The 21515-nt window shown below is 39.9% G+C and overlaps 1 protein-coding gene across 1 annotated transcript; it reads right to left on the bottom strand.

Moving 5' to 3' along the window:
• Positions 1-134: 134 nt before the first annotated feature.
• Positions 135-18434, bottom strand: LOC118389064 (calpain-2 catalytic subunit-like). The gene is made up of 21 exons (XM_035778790.2): positions 18120-18434; positions 17495-17564; positions 13829-13947; positions 13461-13594; positions 13088-13256; positions 12479-12562; positions 10966-11051; positions 10806-10874; positions 9291-9451; positions 8549-8718; positions 8089-8100; positions 6639-6850; positions 6446-6482; positions 6100-6165; positions 5818-5875; positions 3168-3232; positions 2799-2867; positions 1871-1949; positions 1312-1428; positions 670-728; positions 135-533 (listed from the first exon to the last, which is right to left on the bottom strand). The coding sequence occupies exons 1-21, from the start codon at positions 18354-18356 to the stop codon at positions 510-512; spliced, it is 2097 nt and encodes a 698-aa protein (XP_035634683.1). The 5' UTR covers positions 18357-18434; the 3' UTR covers positions 135-509.
• Positions 18435-21515: the final 3081 nt, after the last annotated feature.

Here is a 21515-nt window from a genome sequence, read left to right on the forward strand (position 1 = left end):
AGGGCCAAGATCAGTGTATAGTTGGTGCGCAACTGGGCATCATAGGCCGTATAGGCCTATAGACAGTCGTAGACCGTTGGTTTATAACCTAAAAGCCTACATATAGCGGATGAATTCATTTCCGACTGTTAACATTATTAGAATATAAGAAATCTTTATTTGAGCATTGCATGGAATTCCATGTGGACATTCCATAAAACAGGCCAAAATAAAAAGCAATTTGACAATTTCTACAAGGCATATTTTCTAATAAAAAAGGAAACAGATTACAGTGGTTTGCGAACAAATATTTCCTTGTTCCTCTTACAGAATGACAATCACATGAAATATACCACAGTAATATCATACCACAGCTAGTAATGTTTAACCGAATACACAATACCATGCAGCAGTGAATAAAATACATACAAAAATGTGACATAAAAATCTAAAAAATTCCATTAAATAATGAATTTAATACTTGTTTTTTTTTAACTTGCACATTTTTCTTCGGAATGAACAGGGGTCTTCTAGATCATCGTAAATGTTAGCCACTGTAACAAAAAGAACAGAACATCATATTGCATTAGGCCTACCTGTGATGTGAATCCAAGCTATCTGCAGTACCATATCCATCATATCCAAGTCTGAGCAGCCATCCTTGTTTCTTTGAATAATTCATTCACTGACCTGATGGAAGTTGAGCTCAATGGAGCCACTGTCATGAGCATCAATCTTCATAAAGACTCCTGTATAAAATAGAGTAGTTATCCATTGTTTACAGTAAAAAAAACACACAGGTTACAGCTCAAACTATGAAATCAGTGCCTGGTGTTAGAATAGCTAGATTTTATATAATTGAAACGTTTTTAAACACTGTTTCTTCATTAGTTTTAAAATGACCACAAACTGAAGTTTGTGTTTCTGCCCAAACAGCCACTTAGTCTGGAAGAGAACAAACTACATTGTTTGGAGTGAAACTACAGGCTTTGGGTTATGATACGGGGCGGCAGGGTAGCCTTATGGTTAGAGCGTTGGACTAGTAACCGAAAGGTTGCAAGTTCGAATCCCCGAGCTGACAAGGTACAAATCTGTCGTTCTGCCCCTGACCAGGCAGTTAACCCACTGTTCCTAGGCCGACATTGAAAATAAGAATTTGTTCTTAACTGACTTGCCTAGTAAAATAAAGGTAAAAAAAATAAATAATAATAATAATAAATAAAACAACTGTAATTAAATCCCTCAAGAATAAATGGCTATATCGTTAACTGAAATGATGAACAACAGGAAATCTTTATGGTTTGGGATTTTGAGAAATCCAACTATACTCACTGAACATCATATCCAGACGCATAAGGCAGGCCACAAAGTTATCAAAGTCGATGGTCATGTCTGGCTCAGCGTAGCGAGCCACGAGGATCTGATAAATGCCATTGTTCAAAGTGAAGCCTGAGGAAGGAAAATAAGTGTTTCCTTGTTAGAAACTGAGCAGTGAAGCATTGAGTGCAATGACAGCCTGTGTACCTAAGAGTTTCTTTCTGTTGCAAACACCTTCAGTTCAGCTCAATTCCCCTTACTCCAAACTGCTTCAATGGGTTTTTAGTCTGTTATGCACATACATTATTCACTTCTAAGACCAATCAGCTTAGGCCTTGCTCAACGGCTCAATTTCTGGAATTTGAACTCTATGGTTACGAGCACCAGTCCTTTTCCAAATCGGGTGCCTCATTACAATACCATTGATAGTTGTCCTTTCCCCTATCTACTTCTACTTAAGCGTGAACACTTTCACCAACCCATATCTGTCAGATCAGCGACATCTCCAAGGAAGCCAAAAAGATAGGCTCAATTAAAAAGTAGTCACAGGATCAGAAAATGCCAAGAGACTCGCCTGCTTCTTTCAGGGCCATACGCATCTCTGGAGTACTCATGGTGCCTGAATTGTCCATGTCATTCTTCTTATAGATACCCTGTAGGAACAAACGGCACGTTACCCAATTAAATCTTTTTTGGTTATATATGCTCATAATAACAATGACGTCTTCTGCACTGCTGCCAGGTAAAACATAGCATGCTCCACATTATCAGCATGGGTAAGTACTACATCCACTATTTCCAACTTAAATGTAATGTGTGATTGTATACATTGTGCATTATTTCTAAGTAGTATTTAGTTGGTTTGTTTATCTTTGAGTTTTGTTGTAAATGTTGAGTGTCTTATGTTCTAGTGTTTAAAATATGAGACCTTATGTTAAATCTATTCCGACATATATATCTGTACTATGTCGATTAGATTAAGATCACTTTATTGGTCAATTGAACACAAGGTCCAAAATGTGACTTCTGCTTAAAACCCAACCCCTCCGAGAGCACACATTCACTCACATACAGGTGGAGATGCCACACGGGGTGCCCAGGTAGCTGTTGTTTTTAAGTGCCTTGCCCAAGGGCACACATTGGCATATAGGATACCTTCGGGTTGCCAACTCACTTCCCAACAGATTTCTTCCATCAGACCCGGGATTGGAACTGACAACCCTACAGTTGCTGGCACGCCTTTCTAACCGCTCGGCTACCTACCGCCGAAACGATGGCCATCTATTTGTAATAAATATGAGAGTATTACAGGGGTCAAGACCCTCCTCTTTTCTTTGTGTAACTAATCTCAGATATGCATCTCATCATTGTTTTTGGTTGAGCATGTCATGCCATACCTGTGACACCTGTTGGAGAAATTGCTGGGAACTACCAATAGAAAATTGCAATCAGGGCACCCACTTTGGGGTAGAAATTCAAACTCTTCTCGACACATATCTTACCAGGTATTTCTGCACTTTCTTCCACAGAGTAGCGAATTCCCCAAGTCCCAATTTTCCATTCCCACTGTCCTACTGTAGAGTTAAGATTCAAACTTTCAGTACGAGCACACCATATCATATAATTGGTTGAACATGGAACTTAAGCAAATGTGTACCACTGGCCAGCAGATGAAAACACTGCTTTACTTAATATGATATAAGTTAAGAGATTGACATACTATAGTATAGAACAGAGGAGGCTGGTGGGAGGAGCTATAGGAGGACGGGCTCATTGTAATGGCTGGAATTTAATAAATTGAACGGTATCAAACACATCAAACATATGGAAACCACATTTAGTCTGGGAATACTGACAGAAAGAAAGGATACATCCATGAGGTTGACCATGATTCTACAGGTTTCAAGACTGAAGCCATCTGTTTTGATGTCAGTTCCTGCAAAACAATAAAAAGGACTATTGAGGGATGTTCCAGAAAAGGGAGATTAATGAGTTAGCCAGCAAATTTGTCAGATCTTGAATCAACGCTGCTCTAGATAGAATGTTCTGCGCCAGAGAGAGCTGAAACGATGGCAACGAATCATCCACAAAAAAGGATAACTCAACTCTATCCTGAATTTGTGGCTACATTCACAAGTTCTCAACCAATCAAATCAAATGTCCTACCTCTTCCAAGAATCATGTCACTATTCCAACATGTGACACAGAGACAGATAAAATGTGGATGAATTTGCTAGTTGTTTGTTGCACTGATACATTTGTACTAGGGCATCAATGAGTGTAACCTACATAATAAAAGCTTGCATTTGCTTTATTTATCTTTCTGGAATAGCCTTCAGGTCCATCTGAAGCTGTGTGCTTTGTAAGTAGTAGGAGTAACAGAGACTAACCCTGAACAGCAATCCTTGGACAATCCAATGGTCCCAACAACACCTTGTCACTCAAGTCAAATGTGTAACCGGAGTGAGCAACAGTTGACTAGATCTTAGGGTGGGTGAAATCACTTGTACAATGGGCTATCCAGCACTGCGTATCCAACACTGTTGCCTGGTTTACAGGCAACATTTGCACTGAGCTAAAGGGTAGAGCTGCCAATTTCAAGGTGCGGGACTCTAACCCGGAAGCTTACAAGAAATCCTGCTATGCCCTGCAACGAACCATCAAACAGGCAAAGCGTCAATACATGGCTAAGATTGAATCATATTACACCGTCTCAAACGCTCGTCGGATGTGGCAAGGCTTGCAAATTAATACAGACTACAAAGGGAAGCACAGCCGCGAGCTGCCCAGTGACACGAGCCTACCAGACGAACTAAAACAATTCTATGCTTGTTTCAAGGCAAGCAACACTGGGGCATGCATGAGAGCATCAGCTGTTCCGGACGACTGTGTGATCATGCTCTCCGTTGCCGACGTGAGTAAGACCTTTAAACAGATCAACATACACAAGGCTGCGGGGCCAGACGGATTACCAGGACGTGTGCTCCGGGCATGTGCTGACCAACTGGCTGGTGTCTTCACTGACATTTTCAACATGTCCCTGATTGAGTCTGTAATACCAACATGTTTCAAGCAGACCACCATAGTCCCTGTGCCCAAGAACACAAAGGCAACCTGCCTAACTGACTACAGACCCATAACACTCACGTCTGTAGCCATGAAGTGCTTTGAAAGGCTGGTCATGGCTCACATCAACACCATTATCCCAGAAACACTAGACCCACTCCAATTTGCATACCGCCCAAACAGATCCACAGATGATGCAATCTCCATTGCACTCCACACAGCCCTTTCCCACCTGGACAAAAGGAACATCTATGTGAGAATGCTATTCATTAACTACAGCTCAGCGTTCAACACCATAGCACCTTCAAAGCTCATCACTAAGCTAAGGAACCTGGGACTAAACACCTCCCTCTGCAACTGGATCCTGGACTTCCTGACAGGCCGCCCCCAGGTGGTGAGGGTAGGTAGCAACACATCTGCCATGCTGATCCTCAGCATTGGAGCTTCCCAGGAGTGCATGCTCAGTCCCTGTACTCCCTGTTCACCCACGACTGCATGGCCTTTTCCCCTCAGGCAACTAAAAAGATTTGGCCTGGGTCCTGAGATCCTCAAAAGGTTCTACAGCTGCAACATCGAGAGCATCCTGACCGGTTGCATCACTGCCTGGTATGGCAATTGCTCGGCCTCCGACCGCAAGGCACTTCAGAGGTCAGTGCGTACGGCCCAGTACATCACTAGGGCAAAGCTGCCTGCCATCCAGGACCTCTACACCATAGACTGTTCTCTCTACTACCGCATGGCAAGCGGTACTGGAGTGCCAAGTCTAGGACAAAAAGGCTTATCAACAGTTTTACCCCCAAGCCATAAGACTCCTGCACAGGTAACCAAATAGTTACCCGGAGTATTTGCACTGTGTCCCCCCCAACCCCTCTTTTACACTGCTGCTACTCTCTGTTTATCTTATATGCATCGTCATTTTATTATACATTCATGTACATACTACCTCAATTGGCCTGACCAACCAGTGCTCCCGCACATTGGCTAACCGGGCTATCTGCATTGTGTCCCACCACCCACCAACCCCTCTTTTTACGCTACTGCTACTCTCTGTTCATCATATATGCATAGTCATTTTAACCATACCCACATGTACATACTACCTCAATAATCCTGACTAACCGATGTCTGTATATAGCCTTGCTACTGTTATTTTCAAATGTATTTTTACTGTTGTTTTATTTCTTTACTTACCCACACACACACACACACACACACACACACACACACACACACACACACACACACACACACACACACACACACACACACACACACACACACACACACACACACACACACACACACACACACACACACACACTATTGGTTAGAAACTGTAAGTAAGCATTTCACTGTAAGATCTACACCTGTTTTGTTCGGCGCACGTGACAAATAAACTTTGATTTGATTTGATTCACATCTGCCTCAGATCCACAAAACAAAACTTTTACTTACGTTTGGAGACAATCTTATTCATGATGGTTTTCAGCTCTGCTGCAGAGATCTCCATGTCCTGAATAAATAAACAATACATATAAAATACAAAATGTTTTTTTTTACACAATTGTGAATACTAAAGAAATCAGAACTCCCAAGAACCGCAAAGAGAATCCTTTTCCAGATTAATGATGTTTAGGTTCACCCTCTTTAACATCCTTTGTAAGTGGATGAGGTGGTTAGGAGGTTGTAATGCACTGATAAAAGTGTCAAAAGAATGTTGTGTAAAAATGAATGTACATCTCCTGCAAGCTTTGTAAACAAGCCTCTAAATCCTGCGTCGACTTCAGCATCAGATACAGTCTCCTAAAAAATAAAATAGTTGATTTTAGAACATAATTAGAATGTTTATACATGTAAAGATATGAGAGCAATACTCACAATAAACCAAGAAACCTGAGTTGTAATCACATGTTTGTTTCTTTGGGATTCTTCTAAACAAGGACTATTAGGCACGGTTAGTTATCAATTGTCTTAAGTATCAGAAAGTACCTTAAGCATTGTTACTACCCAATTTCCTAGTAAATACTAGAGGAAACAATAGCATAAAATAAAGTGAAACCAAAACATTCTGTGCACTACTCACGTCATCTAAATCTGCCTTGACAGGATCGTCACATGGTCTAAATAGCACAACATAAAAAAAGTTGACATCAGGCAGTAACAAGTCAGACTACCAACACATTATACTGTATGTCAGAGGTCATTGTGTGTGCAGGAGTCATTTTATCACTTGGCCCTGAAAATGTATGAAACCTGAGCAAATGTGAGAGCATTACCGAGTCTCAGTCTGCTTCTCTGAGAAAACACGGATGCAGAAGTCACCATTTAGGTGCGGCTCGAAGGTGGAGGGCACAATGAGGTACTCCCCGGGGGGCATTTTGAAGCGGGTGCTAACCTCCCGAAGGTTGACGAAGCTCTCAGACCGGGCCTTTTGAGCATGTGTCAGGAAATAATTCTTGTCCAGGTGAACCTCCCTCTGACCATGAAACTGACAGGAGAACGAACCAATCAGGGAACGATGCAGGGTGTGTTTTTAGAAACAAACAAACAAAAGGCATTCCTAAAGGTTATTTAAAGAAACAGGGGTTGGAACCAAAATTATTTTCTAATTGTTTCATTCTGAACAGAACCAATATTTTTTTCATCCCGTTCCACTGTTCCGAAAAGCAAAATAAAATTCTAAACCGTTTTGAACCAAAAAGCAATTTATATTGTTCCCTTTTCAACCTCTGAAATCAGCATATTTTTTTACATTTAGCTCGACATTACATAATTTTACCAATGGATAGAGCAGCTCGCTATGGAGCGGGCAAGCTATGTAGATGCATTGGACAGGCAAGTGTAACTAACGCAGGGTGCGACATGCGACTGAAATTATGCGGGTGAGGAGAGTGCTAGGCATGAAGCGCTGGGCATCTTGTTATTATAACGTGCATTATCTGAATTAGGCCTACAAAACTTTACCTACGGAGGAGCAGCTTATATGAAGGAACTTTGAATGTCTTTGTACTTCAGAGAGTTGGCTTAACTAACATTTTACCAGAGCTTGACCTTGATCATAATTCTCAGTTCCATCACATTACACATAATGCCACTAGGCTACCTGCCACCCCGAAGTGTGTGCAGAGTGGCACTAGAATTCAAATAAAAACACATCTTACCTTTTTGTAGTTAATAAATCCAATGGGAAACATGATAACTGTAGTTTCCTTAACTTGCATTGAAAAAGTAAATCTATTGTTCTCAAATAAAAAATCTCTCTCCCTAATTTCGGAATCATGCCTGTAAATTCAGTAGCTTACAGTAGACTATGCATGCTTCGGCGGGAGGGGGAGGGGCAGGAAGCCTACACACACACTGGCAAAGAATTTCAGCTGGCAAGTAGACACTGGAATACGTTTCTGAGGGACAGTGAGGGCTTTACATTTTTTTGTGGGACTGGAAAAAAATGCCTGGAACGTAAAATAACGTTATTAACCGGTTCCCATGTTTTTAAAATAACAGTTCTGTTCCAGAACAGTAGAGATCACTTTCATTCTCGGTTCTGGTTCTGTTCCTACATTTTTTACAATTATTTTCCAGATTTTGGTTCTGTTCCCTGAACCAGTTCCAACCCCTGGTACGGAATACAATTAAAGGAAATAACTGTAACATATGTAAACATATGTAGCAGACCTTTGTTGACTATTGGTCCTTACACACTGCATGGTCTCTTTAATCCCTCACCTGTGATGGAACCTGAAACAAAAGAAAAATCACTATATTTTCACCTCATATCAACAAATTTGTTTTCTGCCAATATCTGTTATTGTGATGCAGTTATAATCATTATAAAACTTCTGATAAGTCTTAGTATCATCTCATAATGACAATGAAATCCTGAATTAATAACAGATATTTTCATTCAGTTAAAAAATTACAGCATCGAAATAAACAGTTATCCAAATATATACATTCAAATATATAAATGCCAAAAACAAAACAAAGCATTTAAATGCATTTGCTAATGCCAACAGAGCATGTCAGACGCCTTTTAATTGTGATTTAAACACCTTGAACACTATCTAGTTCAAGTTGTACGAGGAGTATGGAGTAGGTGGAACTTTTAGTGAAACTGCTTTGCCCACTAGAACCTACCCCCCTTCCTCAAGACACACCGCAGGGGGTTGAGAAAGACCTTCCTCACCTCATAGATGGCAAAGCCAATGGTGTGCATGTCTTCGCCTACTTTCCTCAGCCGGCGCCGGTTCTTCTGGATCAGGCCCACCACAAAGCTGCAGCCCACCTCGTTATCATCAGGGTCATCGTCCTCCTCATCCAGCCTGATCACAAACTGGGGGTTCATCCAGAAGGTGTCTGGAGTTGGGAGGGAGGTAATGGAATATACTTTTTTAAAGCATGAAATAGTGTGAGTTTACTTGGAAAGTATTTTGTTTGAGGAGTGTTAAGCTGAATGAGGTTGAATACAAACACAAGACAGAGTAACAGTACACCCAGTAAACCAAGGACATTCCCAGCTAGTATTAGCTGACAATCCCATTATTGATTTTTATTTAGGTAGCATTATATAATAGCAAACAATAGCATTATATCATTTCACAAACAAAGTGCTATTTATAGTCTACTTTCAAATATCGTTGGAATGTTGTGCTAATATTCAATACAATGATGTGTACAGCATTTGTAACAACTACCACTGATACCACTGAACAAGCACTGTACACAGGCAGTTGTTTTGTAAACAAAGACACTGCGTAAACATTGCTATGAGTTCAATATAATTCCAGCTTTTGTACTGGCTTTTGCACTATTGATGCATATCAAATAGGTTCCATTGAAATGAATGGTTCTCTGCTCTCTAAGTGAATGTGAAAGTAGAGAGAGAGACGAATATGGTCACTTTTGAATACTTCAGCAATTGTACTCACAGGCGTGGTTCCTGCACCCCCCAGCAGTGGAACCCTTCCTCCAGCTACCATCATAGTTACACACACTCCAGTGCTTCACAGAGTCATCCGTTAGTGTATCTGGGGTCAGAGTGCAAATCTCTATGCGAGAGTAATGCCGCAGGAACTCTGTAAATGACATCCTGCACATGGGCAAGAATGGATGGAATACTTAGCTGATACCAGTTAATAGAGGGGACAGATCCACTTTAAAGGTAAATGCATTTTGTAACTTTCATTTAATTTTCATATCAGGTACTATAAACACATTTGGGCAAGAAGCATAACTAAAAGATAAAACAGAAGAAAAAAAAACAGAAAGACTAACAAAAAAATTAAATTTGCTACGATCCACCCTTCAGTTTAGAAACAAAAACAGCGGCAGCACTTTTGACTGGAAATTACAGAATGCACCTTTCATTGGTTATAACATAAAACATCTTCTGGTACCAGTGGTGTAAAGTATTTAAGAAAAATACTTTAAAGTACTACTTAAGTAGCTTTTATGGGTATCTGTACTGTACTACTTATATTTTTTTACTTTTACTTCACTACATTCCTGAAGAAAAGTATGTACTTTTTACTCCATACATTTTCCCTGACATCCAAAAGTACTCATTACATTTTGAATGCTTAGCAGGATGGGAAGATTTTTCAAATTCAAGCACTTACTAAGATAAATTCCCTGGTCATCCCTACTGCCTCTGATCTGGTAGACTCACTAAACACACATGCTTAGTTTGTAAATGATGTCTGAGTGATGGAGTGTGCCCTGGCTAAGTACATTTAAACCCAAATACGTTTAGACTTTTACTCAAGTAGTATTTTACTGGGTGACTCACTTTAACTTGATTCATTTTCTATCAAGGTATCTTTACTTTTACTCAAGTATGACAATTGGGTACTTTTTTCACCACTGTCTGGCACAATAGTTACTGTTAAGCGAATGCATATAACATAACATATCTCTTAAGGCTACAGCTAGCCATTTTAGCCTAACAGGTTTATGAATGCTTTGACTACAGGTAGAACATTTTAACTAACAGGGTTCAAGGCTTTGGCTACATCTAGAAATGTTGGCCTAAGTGTAGCGGACATGAGTCCGGCTCATAGTCTCGTAATGGGGTATCCCCGCGTGCAAGCGACTTCAAAATCAATGTCACTCTGGGCCCAACAGGAAATATCGTGGGTTTCTCCTGTGAGAGACCAGGGTTCACATCCTGCCCATGACATAAGGGCAACATTTTTGTAATGCAAAACAATTATGTGCAAAACTTATCAGAACCCTCAATATATTTTGGCAGCTTGATTTATTTGGAAACTCTTCAACAATAAGCATTAAAAGGACAAGGTTATCTAAACTAGTATTAATCACCTCATAACACACATTATTGAAAAGTTTGTAACTTGGCATAAGATATGTAGCTCAATGTGTTACCCATATTTCTTAGTATTAGACACAAGGTTATCAACTCTAAATAACAAAAATTGTTGTACCAGAATTCTCCATCGTCAGCTTTGACGTTCTGGCGCTCTGAATCATCAACGGAGTTCCACTCTGAGGAGCTGGAAGGAGGGCAAAGCAGTGAAAGGTCATATTACTATAAGGTACAAGGAACCTTCATTTCTCTGAGCTATTGTTCTGATAAAGGCACACCTGTCACTCCAAGCCCCTGTCCACTCCACTTGACCCCAAGGGTTACGTATCCTGATCAGCTTCTCCTTACGGCCACGATAGGTCACCTAAAAACACATGCACAACTTACACATAAGTACCCTCATGGACCATCAATTGGGATCATGTGGGTGGGGGAATGATTGCGTCTTCACAGTCATTATCCGTTGGGTGATACTTTACATTAAGTTGCCCTTATGCCGTAACAAGAATGTTTATATTTAGAAGAATGTAGTAATTTATAATTTATCTTAATTTTTTTGACCAAAATGTAAAAAAAACTCACATATCTATAGTTGTCGGAAGTTTACATACACTTAGGATGGAGTCATCTGTACAAACAATAGTATGCAAGTATAAACACCATGGGACCACGCAGCGGTCATACCGCTCAGAAAGGAGACGTGTTCTGTCTCCTAGAGATGAATGTACGTTGGTGCGAAAAGTGCAAATCAATCCCAGAAGAACAGCAAAGAACCTTGTGAAGATGCTGGAGGAAACAGGTACAAAAGTATCTATATCCACAGTAAAAGGAGTCCTATATCAACATAACCTGAAAGGCCGCTCAGTAAGGAAGAAGCCACTGCTCCGAAACCGCCATAAAAAAAGCCAGACTACGGTTTGCAAATGCACATGGGGACAAATATCATACTTTTTGGAGAAATGTCTTCTGGTCTGATGGAACTGTTTGGCCTTAATGACCATCGTTATGTTTGGAGGAAAAAGGGGGAGGCTTGCAAGCCGAAGAACACCATCCCAACCGTGAAGCACGGGGGTGTCAGCATCATGTTGTGGGGGCACTTTGCTGCAGGAGGGACTGGTGCCCTTCAGAAAATAGATGGCATCATGGGTTGGGAAAATTACGTGGATATATTGAAGCAACATCTCAAGACATCAGTCAGGAAGTTAAAGCTTGGTCGCAAATGGGTCTTCCAGATGGACAATGACACCTGGCACACTTCCAAAGTTGTCGCAAAATGGCTTAAGGACAACAAAGTCAAAGTATTGGAGTGGCCATCACAAAGCCCTGACCTCAATCCTATAGAGAATTTGTGGGCAGAACTGAAAAAGTGTATGCGAACAAGGAGGCCTACAAACCTGACTCAGTTACACCAGCTCTGTCAGGAGGAATGGGCCAAAATTCACCCAACTTATGGGATGCTTGTGGCTACATTGTGGCTACATGAAGCGTTTGACCCAAGTTAAACAATTTAAAGGCAATGCTACCAAATACTAACTGAGTGTATGTAAACTTCTGACCCATTGGGAATGTGATGAAAGAAATAAAAGCTGAAAGAAATAATTATCTCTACTATTATTTTGACGTTTCACATTCTTAAAATAAAGTGGTGATCCTTTCTGACCTAAAACAGGGAATTTTTACTAGGATTAAATGTCAGGAATTGTGAAAAACTGAGTTTAAATGCATTTGGCTAAGGTGTATGTAAACTTCCGACTTCAACTGTACATCATCTACTTTCATTTTGGGTCTCACCTCAACAGCCCCTGTTAGGGAGTAGGCATGCCCTTTCACCAGCTTCTGTCGTGTGACTGCCTCAGAATCAGCGGCGCTGGTTATCTGCACCAACACAGGAAAACTAGGATTAGACCAAAGAATTGTAGGGGTGTGAGAAAAAACTTGGAATGAACTATGAACTGAATAGTTACACAAGACCTAGATGTTAATACTGTATACAGTATATTTTGAACTTCAACTTGACCAGGTTACTTCCTACCAAGATACTTTTTCCTTGCCACTGACACCCCTGATAGGTATTTTGGCTTAGGTCTAGGTTACTATTGTTAAGCACTTTGCAACAATGTTTTTAAAAAATAACTGCATAACTTGCTTGATTGATTGATTTGTTTATGTTACACATTTACCCCTTTCTACTCTACCTCTCGTAACGTACTTCACACATTGATTTTCCATTTCTAAACACACACACTGTGCAAGTAAACCTATATACCCAACACACTATCCAAAAGGATAACTTGAAACATATATTTTAAAGATATTTAAAAAAAATATATATATTTTAACGGTCAATTATGTGTGCTGTTAAAATAAACAGAGTGAAAAGGACAGAAAAGAGAGCCTTACGTCAATGGAGCAGCCAAGCAGAGCCCCTGACTCAATTGCCTTCTTAATAATCTGGAACATGTTCGGAGGGGGTTTCCTCAGGTCGTAGTTCTCTGCAATGCCCCCAGTGAAGTCCTCAAAGCCCTCAGTGGTGGAGCCCCCAGACAGGGCCTCGTAGCAGCCATTCACCCTGTGGGCAAGGCAGAAAGACTGAAATTAAAAAGACTAAATCACACATGTTTAAAATAGGTCACACAATGGTTTCCCCTACAATGCCTAAAGAAAGTATTGTATTCTTAGCATTTGCCATGCAATATTTGCATTCTGTCAGCATAGATTTTTGACTGCTACACCGGCAGTTAATCATTAAGGCAGCGCAAGTATATAGACTCACTTAGCGTAGGCCTTCTCCAGTAGTGCACTCCAGAACTCTGAGCCCTCAGCTGAGTGAACAAACAGCAGCTCTCCATCTTTTGTGGGCAGCCTGTCATCAATGACAACATCCACCCACTCCCCAAACTGCCAAAACTGTGTAATGGGGGACAGAAATTAATACATACAATTTCGTACCATAATTTAGATTTAGTTTAGACCTGGTGTATTTTCAACCTATGGATTTAAATGGTTAAACACATGTAGCATATTTTGATTACATTAAAGGTACACATAGTTACCTATTTGTATTTTGGGTGAGTACACAGAGTACACATAGATTACAAACAGAGGCCTAACATTATTTAGCTTTTTTCGCTTTTATTTTACCTGAAAATGAAAAATGCCAGCGTAACTTTCTCCAAAGCTCTGTCCAACGGGGACCACTCTAGCCATGACATCTTCATTGAGTGTCAAAGAGGCAATGGCAGCTAAAAGCCAACAGTCACCTACATTTAAAAAAAGAACAGAATCTAAGTTTGTATATTTGGGTTTATTTGCATTATTTATATAGATTACGGTTGTGTACTTTAGGGGAATACTTGCATTATGATGTTAACCACAAGCAGTGAGTGCACCAAGCTATTGCCCAATGCAAACAAGAGTGCATTGTGACATGGCAACACACTGGAAGGATATGTCTGTAGCTAACCTCCTCTCATGTTATGTAGTTTCCAATGGGGACAGGGAACAATAAACAGATCTGTTAAGCCCACCCAGAGAACAGCAGAAAGTGAAAAGCCAACAGTCACTTGACAATAAAATAACTGGTTCTAAGTGGTGTAACTGGTTGATTTTGGGTTATCTATTATATTATCAATGCAGTTGTGACATTTGCAATGGAAGGCGAACCATTAACTGGAGACAAACGATTCTGTATACTAGGGTCCTATCATAAAGTTTGTTATGAGGACATAGGCCATTGAGTCAAATTTTCAAGTTAAGTCAATTGAGGAAATCCAATGAACAAAACTAGGTAACAAAATATTAGTTATATTATAGCGTTTTTCTCAAGCGTTTTTTTCTTTCCAGAACTGTGGACAAACGTAACTGTAGCAGAACAACAATGATCAAATGGCCAAATCAATTTGACAAACTTCTGATCACTTTTTTGTCTTTGTATCTGGATTGCATATCTTAGACGCCCTTTTGCACAACTATAAATACAAATAAACACAAATCAGTGAACACAAAATTTGGTAACACTTTACTTGACACCTAGCATCATAACACATAATGATACGGTCATAACCATGTCATAAGGTGTCATAACAGCTGACATAACTTGTGATAACCTGTGATAATATGGTGATAACACTGTCATGACCCTTATATTTACACCTGCTGTGACATATATGGCGTTATTCTATGGCTGGTTATGACACCTACATTCAAATGTGTTTTTTCCCTGCCAAGAAGTTTCCTTTCGGTTGAAAATGTGTTTCTGAAATCCTGTGTCGTTGTTGTAATGAGTTCTTTAAAGTCGTCTTATTAAACTTTATAACACTGTCAAGAAGCACTATGACCATCCTATGTCACTTTACTTGGACTAAGAAAATACACTTTAAGACACTGTCAAGAAGCATTATGACCGTCAGAATCATATAACATTACATTTACATTTAAGTCATTTAGCAGACGCTCTTATCCAGAGCGACTTACAAATTGGATATAAGCCAGATAGGCCTATTACATTACATGCCCTTATGTCAATCATCAGTCTGCTCCTGCATTCATCCCAGTCATCAGCAACAGAGAATTGGGGTAGGTACCTGTTTGACATCAGTGTGTGCGCAATTACAATGATAATTCAATATGGTCAATTTCAGAAAATGTTTACAACATATAAATACGGTTGACAAATAGGCTATGGTGTAATTGAATGTTTTGCCTTGTAATATAATAATAATAATAATATATAATAATAATAATATAATAATATAATAATAATATAATAATAATATATGCCATTTAGCTGACGCTTTTATCCAAAGCGACTTACAGTCATGTGTGCATACATTCTACGTATGGGTGGTCCCGGGAATCGAACCCACTACCCTGGCGTTACAAGCGCCATGCTCTACCAACTGAGCCACAGAAGGACCACGCCTTGTGATGTGGGTTTTGACACTCTTATGTAGGTGCCATAACCAGCCATGAAACAATGCAATATATGTAACGCAACAGGTCTAAATATATGTGTCATGACATTGTTGTGACCATATTACGACAGACGACACGCTATGTCAGCTGTTATGACATATAACGTGTAATGACACTAGGTGTCAAGTGTTTTGTTCTCTAAATCATTTCACATTTTCATCCGAAGAGAAATAAGTCTGATTGTGTTCACTGTTGCCAGCCATCATCAGTAAATAATAGTGCACAAAATTCTAAATCACCATCAGTTCCATATTTGAACAACATTGCGGACATGCAGAGGCGCAGAGAATAAAGGTTGGGTTATTTCTAAGTAACTTTGGTTTAGTCCTAAGTCGTCATTTCCAACATTGTGACCTTCTATTACAGCGCTTTTCTTTGGTGTGTGTTGAGGCTTATACATTCATCATATAAGTTGTGTTTCTCCACTGTATTTCTATTTTGTTACTTCTATTGGGGATTGTCTGCTTGGTGATGGAAAGGCTACAAAGGTATACGTAGACCAGCCTACTTATTATATACATGGAATTGGTTTCTGATGATACCGATTAATATATCCTGCACACAATGTGCTATTTTCCATTTTCTTTTTGATTCGAAACAATATTTAACTTGATGTATATTAATTTATTTGGTGAAAAACACATAAAAGGACAATAATTGCCCATAATATAGCACCTTGATAGCTGAATTTTCAATTTGATCAATAAGTTACTGCAAAGAAAATATATGGATTTTTTTTAAGACAGACTAACTTTCTGTTTTGTCAGTTTGACTCAAGAGGTATGTATGTATGTTGTGTTAATCCTTTTGCAGGAAGTCATGTTCTTTTAATGATTGTATTTGCGATTGATTCATGCATTTTCTGTTTTGATAAGGTAACTAGTGTACACTGTTTTGAAAATCAACACGGTTCTAAAAAATGCTTGTATGCGAGTGAAAACATTTTTAATATATAAGTTAATTTAACTTAATATTTCACATCAGCAGGGTAACTAAGTTGAAACAGCTAAACAACTTACAGTCTGTTATACACGCTCAGAACATATCAAGATTAAAAGAAGCATTATAAATTGGCCTTGAAGCTGTCAGTTTACAAAAAGAAAGCTTAGCTGGTATGCATGTTTTCACAGTGGTAGCTTTGAAAAAAGATAAACTAGAATTCTGGTGTGGTTTTACAGAGGCACGCACACAAGTGGTGAGCCAGCCTGTGAAAAACAAACAATTATATTCTCCAATTCTGCAAACTAGTTACAACAGGGAAAGGCAGACTTTGCGTGTGTGTGCCCATGTGTGTGTGTGTGTGTGTGTGTGTGTGTGTGTGTGTGTGTGTGTGTGTGTGTGTGTGTGTGTGTGTGTGTGTGTGTGTGTGTGTGTGTGTGTGTGTGTGTGTGGTCTTCACTTCCCACTTGGGCACAGTCTCCTTAAAAGCATATGGTGCCATTAATTAAACCAGTGACAAACAATGGCCAAACCCCTTTCTGTGGTATGAGGGTGATATCAAATTTCAGCTGCATTTTTTCAAGGCCAAAAAAACTTTATTATCCCTTTTAGATGATTGCCCTTCCTGAATATATACTACAAAAGGCACAGTTATATGTTTCAGGTGGTTTGTATTATTTATTTGGCAGAAGACTGGACTCTACAATAAACAGTGCTGAGTAAGGCCATAGAGCTCTTATGCAGTGCATGAAGAATGTCAATGTTTTAAGCCATGAGTGTAGGGACTGTACTGGTTCAACTCGCGTTTTGATGCAATGGGGGCTTTTTCCAAAGGCAGTTTTTCGAATAAAAATTGCTTTGCAGTGGAGCCTATAAGAGTGTGACATAACTTACCTAGAGCTCCTTGACAGATGTCTGTTCTGGTGGCTCCTCCAACAATGAACTCTGGACTTGAGCACAACTCCTGAGGATATTATGTCACATTTAACCATGCATTAACCACAAGAACAGAACACAAACAACAAAGCCAAGAGCATTTTCTATGCTTAGGATATCTCATGTAAAAGCAAAGGAAATATGGATAAATCAAGTAACAATTTCAAATGATATATTAAGAAATTCACAATCTACATGGTATATGCAATATTGTCAAGCTGTCGCAAATTCCAAATTCTTTACAAGCATTCTCTAGAATCATTAAACTGCATAAATCAATGCTTAGGTTGGTTTCATCCTGGCCTCCGTTGGACAAATCTTGTCTCAGCAGCATGAGTAGACTATTGACGCAGTTGAGTTGAGCTTGATTCAAAAGCCCATCTACTTAATATTTTAGAAAATAATCACAGAATAAGCTATAGGCCAAATGATGCACGGGTAGTTTAAAACGCACGGAGCAACAATATGAACGCAGCAAATATGATGGGAAATTGGAAATACATATATATATTATAATGTTTAAAATAAAACTTTCTAAATAAACTTAAACATATAACATTAATGGGTGGAAAAATAGACTTACTCCTGGCCTTTTCCATTGCACTGCTCTAGTTTTGTACGAGCCTGGTCCGAGTTCATTAAAGCCCAAAGATTCGGGTGCGGCTGGGAAAGTTGGATCCGAGAATAGCCCTCCACGACTTAAACATTGCGCCCTAAGCGCTTCAAAATCCTGATTGAGATATTTCACCGCATTAGCATTAGTGCCAAACCCTGCAGCCAATGCCCGCTTTTTAGCTAGGTTAGACGCCATTCCAGACATTATCAGTGAGATGCTGTACAACGTCGTTATCACCAAAAAATCTACAGATGTTAATGGAAAGTTTTGCTGTGACTCTCCGCCCAAAACTTTTACAGGCGTGGTTTGTCAGACGCAAGTTAATGCGTGTTTTCTCAACATCTCTTACGGGAAAAAGAAAGAGCTCTTGAACATCTCCATACAATTTTCACATCTTTAATTGCACATTAACAACACATATTTTAGAAATTAGAAATCTCTAATATTCATTGGGCATTTGACATTAATTGAACGTTCTTTGTAGTGTAGCCAACACTACTAGCCTTTCCATTAACAAAGTCAACTAATAATAGTCTAGGCCAGGTATTCACATTTTTTAAATATATATTTTTTAAATTAAAAATATATTTTTTAAAACATTCTCCACATTTTCAAACAGTCCATTTATATTTTCCAATGGGGCTATACATTTGGGTGAGGTTTTTTTCTTGCCTGAGTAGCCTTGTTTCACTGACATCTAACCATCTCGTGTTCAGCGAAATTACAATACAATGTCAAATACAGGTAGCATAGTCATATATCCAATCACATTAACCTTTACTCTCTAGCGGGAATTCCACTAACAGTCCATATGTAGCCAATCGAAGAGGCAAATATGATGAGAACTACATTGATTTGGGGTTCACTTATATTGGGAGTAGTGCCTTTCCTTTCCTCAGCCACAGTGTGTTTGTTATATGTGCAAAAGTACTATCTCACAACTCAATGAAACCTTCACTCTTGCACAGACATTTAGAAACAAAACATGCCAATTTGAAACATTTGCCACAGGAGTGTTTTGAGTGAGAATTAAGATGACTTTCGAGTAGTAAGACGTGTATAAAAGCAACAGATACCATTAATAAGAAGGGGCTAGAAGCGTCTTATATGGTGAGCTACCGAGTGGCTAGGACAGGCAAGCCCCATACTATTGTGGAGGACTTAATTCTACCTGCTACTGCAGATATGGCTGGGACAATGCTGGGGGAAAAGTCCCAAAAAACTATACAGGCAATGCCTTCATCAAACAACACTGTTTCACAACATATCAGTGACATGGCAGGAGATGTTTTGAAACAATTACTGCTTCGCATACAAGCCAGTGAATTCTATGCATTACAGCTGGATGAGTCAACAGGCGTGGCGGGCCTGGCACAGCTCCTGGTATATGTCCGTTACGTTTACAGGGGGGTCAATTAAGGAAGACTTCCTCTTCTGCAAACCACTGGAAACCAGGACAACAGGAGAGGATATTTTAAAAGTACAAATGTACTGATGGCGCAAAACCCATGACAGGGAGACATAGTGGAGTGTTAAGCGTGCAAGCAGTTGTTCCCGACACCACTTGGGTATACTGCAGCATCCACCTATACTGCAGCATCCACCTATACTGCAGCATCCACCTATAATGCAGCATCGACCTATACTGCAGCATCCACCTACACTGCAGCATCCACCTATACTGCAGCATCCACCTATACTGCAGCATCCACCTATAATGCAGCATCCACCTACACTGCAGCATCCACCTACACTGCAGCATCCACCTATACTGCAGCATCCACCTATACTGCAGCATCCACCTATAATGCAGCATCCACCTATACTGCAGCATCCACCTATACTGCAGCATCCACCTATACTGCAGCATCCACCGAGAGGCTTTTGCTGCCAAGGGAATTAATGCCTGACAGCTTGAAAGATGTTTTGGACACTACAGTGAAAATGGTTCACTTTGTTAAAGCAAGGCCCCTGGACTCTTGTGTATTTTCGGCACTATGCAATGATATGGGCAGGGACCATGCAATGCTTTTACAACATACAGAAGTGCGCTGTTTTTTTCAAAATTGAGAGACGAGCTTAAAGTTTTCTTCACTTTTTTCACTGACCATCATTTTCACTTTGTCTGACCACTTGCACGATGGCGAGTTTCTCACATCTGGGTAATGTTTTTTCTCACCTGAAGGATCTGAATCTAGGATTACAGGGACTTTCCGCAACTATATTCAACATACTGGACAAAATTGAGGCTATGCTTAAGAAGTTGGAGCTCTTCTCTGTCTGCATTAACAAGGACAACACACAGGTCTTTCCATCACTGTATGAATTGTTTTGTGTGCAAATGAACTCAAGCTTACGGACAATGTCAAATGTGATATAGCGATGCCCCAGAGTGAGTTGGGTGCGCAATTACGCAGATGACACAAACAACTGGATTCGTTATCCCGTTCATGCCCTGCCTCCAGTCCACCTATCGATATCTGAACAAGAGAGCCTCATCAAAATTGCAACAAGCGGTCTTGTGAAAATTGAATTTAATCAATAGCCACTGTCAGATTTCTGGATTGGGCTGCTCTCAGAGTATCCTGCCTTGGCAAATCGTGCTGTTAAGACACTGATTCTCTTTGCAACCATGTACCTATGTGAGAGTGGATTCTCAGCCCTCACTAGCATGACTACTAAATACAGGCACAAACTGTGTGTGGAAAATGATTTAAGACTGAGACTCTCTCCAATACAACCCAACATTGCAGAGTTATGTCCTTGCTTTAAAGCACACCCTTCTCATTAACATGTGGTGAGTTATTCACAATTTGCAATGAACAAATAAGGTTTTATATGTAATATGGTTAAATAAAGAGCAACATTATTGATTATTATTATTACTTGTATCCTGGTCCTAAAACTCACACTCATTTTTATGTTTAACGAATGTATCGTGTAGTGTGTGCGTGGCAGGCTTACAATGATGAATGTTTGAAGGGGTACAGGACTATAAAAAGTTTAGGAACCACTGGTCTAGGCTAATAGTAACTAGTCTACTTTGCATAAAAGGGTTCCCTTTGAAGGACCATCAAGTCCACACACACACACACACACACACACACACACACACACACACACACACACACACACACACACACACACACACACACACACACACACACACACACACACACACACACACACACACACACACACACACACACACACACACACAGCACTCCGCTCTTGCTGTTGTCATATGCCATCTACAATTATCCCCTGGGAATATGTTCCTTAATATTGCTGAGCCTTCTTAGGCCAGTACCTATATGGGGCAGGCAGAAGATGCCACACCTCCACCTCTGTCTTTATAGACTG

Source organism: Oncorhynchus keta, chromosome 10 (assembly GCF_023373465.1).
Source record: "Oncorhynchus keta strain PuntledgeMale-10-30-2019 chromosome 10, Oket_V2, whole genome shotgun sequence".
Classification (NCBI taxonomy): Eukaryota; Metazoa; Chordata; class Actinopteri; order Salmoniformes; family Salmonidae; genus Oncorhynchus; species Oncorhynchus keta.